We start from the raw sequence: 7,996 nt of genomic DNA, 5'->3' as shown, positions 1-7,996 counted from the left end.
GAGGGAGACAGTCATGATAGAAGAACTCAAAGAGGAGCTTTGTTTCAATAAAAAAGCACTTCTTACGAAAATGAAAATTTGCACAACAGAAAAGGGAATTCCCTGGCGGTCCGGTGGCTTGGACTCATGCCGTCACTGCTGAGGTAGCAGGTTCAATCCCTGGTCAGGGAACTAAGATCCCACAAGCCACAAGGCACGGCTGGGGGTGGGGGTGGATTTAAGAGAAGTGAGTAAGGGTAGGCTTTGGGCTTCCTGAGAAACAAACACTCAGAAGAGTTCCGCTCACAGCCTTGCTGGCTACTGCCTTTCCGGCCGCTCCACACACAGTGGTCTCAGGAGAACCAGAATACCAGCTGGCGCGGGCCATGGGCTCCCAGCAGACACGGGAATAATATTTACAATGAGGCTCTGGGTCATGCTGCAGAAAACTCCACTCCTTCCAGGGTGCATCCCGGGTAGGGGAGGGTCCTCACTGGGGCAGCCCGTCCATGCCCAGCTGTTTCTTGAGTGCCAGTAGCTGCGCCAGGCTGATGTTGCTGCCCCCACAGACAATGACCACAACAGAGGACAGAGGGGTGCGGAGTTTCCCCTGTCCTTGCAGCTTCTGAATCACGTTGCTGTAGACGGCGGCCAGGGCGGCCCCACAGGCGGGCTCCACCAGGATCTTCTCGTCATCTACAAGAGCAAGGGGATGGTGGGGGTGGAGCCAGGAAACCACCGGGTCACTGGTGAAGCCATCGGTTATCAGCCCCGGCCACAGACTGGTCCTGGACCCCCCCCCCCCACCCCCCATCATTACCCTCCATTGACCTTCTAAGGAAGGCCTGAGTCAGGGCTGAATTTCAACATCAGAGCCAACAAGTTGCTTTGCTTGTAATTTCCTGGGCACTGTGTTAACATCATTTGAGCAAGAGTGCCAGCACTGATTGGCCAAACTAACTCCCAGTACGAGAGAATTAAATGGCAGCATAAGCGTGTGTGTATGTATGTGTGTGTGAGATCCCTGTTCTAGGATGAACCCCGTAAAAGTCCAGCTTCAGGACTCCCCGGTGGTCCAGTTAAGACTCCGCGCTTTCATTGCACAGGGTGCAGGTTTGATCCCTGGTTGGGCAACTGAGATCGCATGTTGCTGCTGCTGCTGTTTACTTGCTAAATTGTCTCTGACTGACTCTTTGCGACCTGATGGACTGTACCCCTCCAGGCTCCTTTGCCCATGGGAGTCTCCAGGCAAGAATACTGGAGTGGGTAGCCATTCCCTTCTCCAGGGGATCTTCCCGACCCAGGGATCAAAGTCTCCCTGAGTCTCCCACATCACCTATATTGGCAGGTGGATTCTTTACCACTGAGCCACCTGGGAAGCCCATGCTATGTGGCAAAAATAAAAAAGCTTATCTGGAAGAGTAAAAGAATCACAAGGATATTTTAAAAAGAGTCCAGCGTAGTCGCAGACTCACCTCTGTCCAACACTGAGGTCCATAGTTTCCTTTTTCACCCTGACTACATTGCTCAGAACCAACATTTTACATACGCAGTTATTTTCCCCTGCTCTTACATTTTCTGACTTTTATCATTTGTCCCCTCGGTCTTTCTGTTTTAACCCCTGGACTGCAGTAACTTTCATTAATGGGAAGTTCCACAGAGGGACAGGAGACAGAATTGCGAATGACATCCCTTGGCATGCCAATCGGACAGCCACATAGTCCTTAGCCAGCAGGGTTGGGTCTCAAAAGGACTTAGCACATACATACCCACAAACTTCTCAAGAGCAGCCACAGCCTCCTGGTCCGAGACAACTTCAGAGAAAATGGGGTGTTCCCGATATACCTTCATAGCCTGCGCCGTCACGGTGGTCACGCCCAGGGCTTTGGCAACACTGGCAGGGACAAAGATGGAGAAGAGGGGAAAGAGGCAGGAGAGAAGAGGGAGGCAGACCAAGTGATTACCTTCTGGACAATAAGAGGTAAGTGGACATATCTGTGTCTTTAAAGGAAAAGAGTCAGCTTCTGCCCTGACTTCTTCCTGCCAGATTGAGCGTGGGTGTGATAGCCAACACCTAAGCAGCTATCTTGGGCCATAAGTCTATGCAATGAGGATGATGGAGAACAAAATCAAGGGTCCTGGGCACCTGGCTTCGTGGAGCTAGACTTTTTTATATGAGAGGAAATAAAGTTCAATTTTGTTTAAACCACTGTTACTTTGGACTCCTGTATAATGTGGCTAAACCTAATGCTAGTCAAACACCATCTGGGAAAGGTTTGGGGCTGGGATATGAACCCCTTGGGAGGAGGAGCTGTGTTTATTCACCACTGTCTCCCCAGGATCGGCCAGTGCCTTGCACATATTAGAGGCTCAATAAATGGTTGGTAAGTTAGTGATGTGTGTTAAACCCTACCACAGAAGAACCCTAATAAAGGACCAATGTTAGCCTTTTCATGTGAGGAAGTGTGATGTTCTTGGTACAGACTCACACAGACTTCATTAATAGCCATACCACTCACTGGCTGCGTGACTCTAAGTGACCAAAGCCTCAGTTTCCTCACCTGCAAAATGGGGCTGGCATGGGGAATCTACCTGGCCGCCAGCACCGAGCGGGGAGCTCCCCACAGCACTCACTGAACATAGTGACAGCCTCCCTGGCTGCTTACCTGGTAATGCGGGGCAGGGTGACGAGCTTGCCGGCCTTGGTGGAAGCGTGGAAGCTCTCGGCTCCGATGGTCTCCATGGCGACGATGGGCACGTCCCTCCAGCCCACCTCCACCAGCCCCTGGACCACTCCACACAAGAGGCCTCCACCCCCTACTGCCAGCACGATGGCCCCTGGCTTTTCAGTCATCGTCTCCTTCAGCTCCTTCACGATGGATGAGTGGCCTTCCCTGGAGGAGGTGGGTGGGGAAGAGGGGTGGAGGTCAGGGCTGGGCTGCTTAGAGACACCAGGCAGGGGTCCTGAAGATGCCCCTTACCCTCTGTTTGCCCTCATCCCAGGCAGCTGATGGGCCTTGAGGCTGGTCCCCTCAAACCTGACTCCACCCTATTTCCAGCTGCCAACACCTGCATCTCTGCCTGTCTTCCTCTAGCCTCTGGAGCACGGTGAATGTGGCAGCTGGTGGTGCCAGGAACTGAAACCCCCGGAAACAGCCCTCAATCCATTATAGGAATTAAGAATTACAGGAATTGATGCACAGACACTCCTTGCCCAACATCCTCTACCACAACCCTGGTTCATGGTCCATGCTGGCTCCCAGGGGCCCCTGGGGGATTAAGCTCCTGCTGACCACAGTGGTCACCAGTCCATCAGCACCCTTCCTTCCTCATCTCGCTTCCCCAGTACTCAAATGAGTCACCCCCCAAGTCAACCGCTTTCTCTGAAATCTTTATCTCGGGGTTCTGCTTCCGGGGGCCCCAATGACACACACACACACACACCCCTGTGTATCTGAGCCCAAGCGTTTGCCCATGGTCCAGGAGAACGGGCACTGAAACAGATAGATGTGGGCACCAGCGGCTGTGCCTGTGTGTGTGCTTCTATGTGATGTGCACACACGTGTACGCTGCTGTGCGTGATGGTGTGTATTGGGGAAGGTATCCACTCGGTGATGTAGGGGCATGGTCACTACCCACCCTGGTTGACTGGGGGCTCCACATACCAGATGAGGGGGTCGTCAAAGGGAGGGATGTAGACCCAGCCTGAATTGTTTTTCTCGAGGTCCTTGGCCACCCTGATGGCTTCATCCAATGTCTGCAAGATCACAGAGAAGGCGCGAGGGGTGAGGGGCCGGCAGACTTGGCCCTGTGCCCCGGTGCCCTCTGTGGCCCCAGCTCCAGGTTGGTACTCACCTCACCCACCACTCTGACCATGGCGCCCTCATTCTTGAGCCGCTGGATGGTGAGGGCAGGCGTGGTGCTGGGCACGACAATCGTGGCGGGGATGCCCAGCTTCCTGGCTGCATAGGCGGCTGCCATGCCTGCATTGCCCGCTGCCAGGGGTGGAGGGTAGACAGTGTTAGTGGGGTTGAACCCTCCCTGTGTGAGGGCTGGCCTCCCCCTGGAATTCTAAACTGGGACTTCTGAAGATGTTTGCAACGGCTTATTCGTTGCTGGGGAAACCAGGGCTCAGAGAGGTGGAGCACCTGACCCCAGGACACACAGCAGGCCGCTTACCTGAGGAGCAGACGAAATGTTCACAGCCTCGTTCAGCCCACTGTGGAGACAGACAGGGGAGAGGATCAGGCCTGACACCTTTTCTCCCCAAAGAGACTAACTGGTTCAGGGAAAGATGAAGGAGAGGAAGGTCGCTGATGGCTCTGGGGTCAGTCCACCAGGGGACCCTCTGGGCTGACACCCTTTAACCAGGGGAGGTGCCAATGGAGGGTGCCTGTGGGGAGTCAGCAGGGCCCAGCCTGGAACTCCAAGGATGTCACATGGCAGTGAGTGGCCCTGCCCTGTCCACAGAGGGCATCTGCCCGGATGAGGCTGTACCATTGTGCAGAGGTGTCCGATGCCCCGGATCTTGAAGGAGCCAGAGGGCTGGGCACTGTCTATCTTGAGATAGACCGTGGTGCCGGCCACTTTGGACAGGGTCATGCTGTCACGGACAGGGGTCTCCTCGTGCAGGGGTCTTCGCGACATCACCACTGGGAGAAAAGAAAGAAACCCAGAGGGTCAGGGGAGTTGGCCCTGGCGTCAGCTGCTGCCACTCAGTAGCAGTGGGGCTGGGAAGGACCCTGTCCCTAACTTCCCAGAAGGCCGAGGACAAGTGCCAGATTATAGCATCCTGGAGACCTGAGTTCAAATCGCAACTCAGCCACCAACTTGTTATCGGACAAGGAATCTCCCTTTGGCCTCAGCTGCCTCATCTGTAAAATGGGCAGAGGTCATCTTCTCTCCCCCTTACCCCTGCCCACCTCCGACTCACCCCAACACACACATACATTATGCTGGGAAGCTATTAATATCAGAAATGACATCCAAGGAATTCCCTGGAGCTCCAGTGGTTATCACTCTGTGCTCTTATTGTTGAGGGCTGGGTTAGATCCCTGGTTGAGGAACTAAGATCTCACAAGCCGAGAGGCATAGTCAAAAAAAGAAAAATAACATCTAGACCTTGCAGCTTTTGAAGACTATGAGGAAGAAATAGACTTGTGGGTGTTTACTCAGAATGAGCGGCAAGATTATGGCTAAAACCCAGGGGCAGGATATCAGGTCTAGTTTGTGCAAAAACTGCAAGGATACACATGCACACCCACAATCCATGTGTACAAGACATCTCAGAAAACACACAAGAAACCCGACAGGGTGGGGGGCCCCTGGGAAGGACAGGCACATGGCACCTGCTTCTGTACCATTTCAATATTTTGCTGCTTGCCTGTTTATTACATATTTAAATTACACATCTTTAAAAACTAATCTCTGAGAGTGAAGTAAGTCAGAGAGAGAAAAGCGAATATCATATATCAATGCATATACATGGAATCTAGAAACATGGTAGTGATGAACTATTTGCAGGGTAGGAATAGAGACTCAGATACAGAGAGGACTTGTGGACCAGCAGGAGAAGGAGAGGGTGGGATGAACTGAGAGAGCAGCATTGACATATATACAGCACCATGGGTAGAATAGACAGCTAGTGGGGAGCTGCTCTATAACACAAGGAGCTCAGCCCAGTGCTCTGTGATGACGTGGGGGGTGGGATGGGGCAGGGGGTGGGACATATGTATACATATAGCTGATTCAGGTTGTTGTAAGGCAGAAACCAACACCACATTGTAAAGCAACTATATTCCAGTAAAAGCTTAATAAAAACAACTAATCTTTGGAAAACCCTGTACCCATTAGGGGAAGCTTTTTATTATTGTTATTTTTTTGTAATAACTATTATATTATTTAACAATCACTTATAAAGTGATTACCAGGACTTCCCTGGTGTTCCAGTGGTTAAGAATCTGTCTTGCAAGGCAAGAGGATATGGGTTCGATCCTTGGTTGGGGAACTAAGATCCCACGTACCACAGAGCCGCTCAGCAGGCACACCACAAGAGACTACAAGCCACAAGAAAATATCCTGCATGACACAAAGATGCTGTGTGCCGCAAGTAAGACTTGAGGCAGCCACACAAGTAAATACATAAACATTTAAAGTGATTACCATGTGCCAGGCATTTTCTTAAGTTTTACAGATATTAACTCACTTAATCTTTCTACCAGCCCTAGGAAATGCCCAGGATAATTGCCTGTTATTGTCCAGTTCTCCTGTTGAGGAAACAGGCTCTGATTGTGTTTTCCAGATTGATCGCTGAGCAATTCCTACCCGTCACACACCGCTTATGATGCAACACTGAGGCTTTTCTAGGTGGGAGGTGGGGTCAGGTCTACACTTCCTTCCCTTGAATCCTGGGTGGGGGGGTGTGGGGGGAGGGGCTGTAACTGCAGGGAAATGAACACTACGTGACTCCCTCCAAGCAGTGATGTGCTGGTGAGTGTTTAATGATAGCCTCGCCAAAGGGGAAGAAACCTTGACTTCTAGGGTCTGCACGTCTGTGACATTTCAAGCTACTAACAGGATGTCACTGAACAGGGAGTCGGGAAGAGATGGACACTGTCCACTACTGACAGCCCTGTGTCATCTGGTTGTAGCTCAGCATGGCTCTCAAGGCTGGGTCATATAAGGCGACCGGGCTGCCAGGCAGCTGGGAAGCTCCCTGTATGAACCCAGCCACCAAGATGGGAACAAGCCCTGGCGGCATGCCGGGGGCCCCAGGGAGGTGCCCCGCCTAACATGTCCAGCTGATATCCCAGCTGATGGGCAGACATGGCGCCTGACTTAGGGAAGACTCTAACCCAGCTACCGTTATCACACTGCAGCCCCCGAGAAGAGACCCAAGTGAGAACTGCCTGGCTGAGTCCAATCAAGCCCCAGCGTCACGACAGAAAGAATCCACCTAGCATGGGTTCGATCCCTGCTCTGGGAAGACTCCACGTGCCGAGGCTCAGCTAACCCCTCTGCCACAACTACTGAGCCCGAGTGCTCCAACTACTGAAGCCTGTCTGCCCCAGAGCCCGTGCTCCGCAACAAGAGAAACCATCGCAACGAGAAGCCTGCGCACCGCAGCTAGAGTAGCCCCCATTCACCGCAACCAGAGAAAAAGTGCACCCAGTGCAGCCAAAAACAAAGAAACTAATTAATTTTTTTAAAAAGAAACTGCAGTATTGGCTTGTCCAAGGTCACACAGGGAGTGACTAGCGGAGAAGGGATTCTTGTATTTTATGGCCATGTCTCAAGGCTTGTGTGATCTTAGCTCCCCAGTCAGGGATTGAACCCGTGCCCTCAGCAGTGAGAGCAGGGAGTCCTAACCACTAAGTCGCAATGTAATTACAAAGAGAAGAGGTAAGATTTGAACCAGGCAGCCTAGGCCCAGAGTCCAAGCTCTCTCCAGGACACAGTAGGTGGGGGTGGGGGGTCTGTCTCCATGGATTCTGGGTGACTGAGAACCTGAGACCCTGCATGCCACATCTAGCCAGAGTCCCTGGGAGATCCCCATGTGACACAAAGATCCTGTGTGCTGCAACTAAGACCCAACCAGCCAAATACATAAAAATTAACTCTTATTAGGACTGGGCTTGTGGTTAAGACTCCCCGCTTCCAATACTCACAACCACCTTAAGAGGAAGATTCTGTTATTATTGCCTCCACTGTACAGATGAGGAAACCGAGGTACAAAGCTGGCAGTGAACCCAGCCAGTCTGGCTTCCACGTATGGGTTTTTACGCTTATCTGACTCTTTCTCCCTCTCTTGCCCAGGGAAAACCCAAGGTGGCCGCAGACACTCCAGTCCCGCGGATGGAGGTGTGGATGGATAGGGCGGCTTACCGGAGAAAGGTGAGGAGCTGGGTATCTGAGCGTCAGGCAAAGGAGGAATAGACTGGAGATGGTCTAGATGGACCGACTGGATAGCCGGTCCACAGACGGGACGAGTAGGAGGGGTAGCGTGTCTTCAGAATTG

General features: G+C 52.3%; 1 protein-coding gene across 1 annotated transcript; it reads right to left on the bottom strand.

Moving 5' to 3' along the window:
• Window positions 1–38: 38 nt before the first annotated feature.
• On the bottom strand, window positions 39–7,996 carry SDS (serine dehydratase). The gene is made up of 8 exons (XM_020887850.2): window positions 7,864–7,996; window positions 4,477–4,631; window positions 4,159–4,198; window positions 3,835–3,974; window positions 3,645–3,736; window positions 2,646–2,873; window positions 1,749–1,873; window positions 39–675 (listed from the first exon to the last, which is right to left on the bottom strand). Exons 2-8 carry the CDS (start codon window positions 4,624–4,626, stop codon window positions 470–472), a joined length of 981 nt encoding a protein of 326 aa, XP_020743509.1. The 5' UTR covers window positions 4,627–4,631; window positions 7,864–7,996; the 3' UTR covers window positions 39–469.

The sequence above is a fragment of the Odocoileus virginianus genome, chromosome 12 (assembly GCF_023699985.2).
Source record: "Odocoileus virginianus isolate 20LAN1187 ecotype Illinois chromosome 12, Ovbor_1.2, whole genome shotgun sequence".
Taxonomy (NCBI): Eukaryota; Metazoa; Chordata; class Mammalia; order Artiodactyla; family Cervidae; genus Odocoileus; species Odocoileus virginianus.
This window is presented reverse-complemented; position numbering and strand designations above follow the sequence as displayed.

Coding starts and splice junctions, on each gene's coding strand:
- SDS (XM_020887850.2), bottom strand. CDS start 4,626: ATGTCGCGAAGACCCCTGCACGAGGAGACCCCTGTCCGTGACAGCATG. Junction 3,975..4,158: donor ACATTTCGTCTGCTCCTCAG/GTAAGCGGCCTG, acceptor CACCCCTGGCAG/CGGGCAATGCAGGCATGGCA. Junction 1,874..2,645: donor ACCCTGCCCCGCATTACCAG/GTAAGCAGCCAG, acceptor TGTCCCTGCCAG/TGTTGCCAAAGCCCTGGGCG.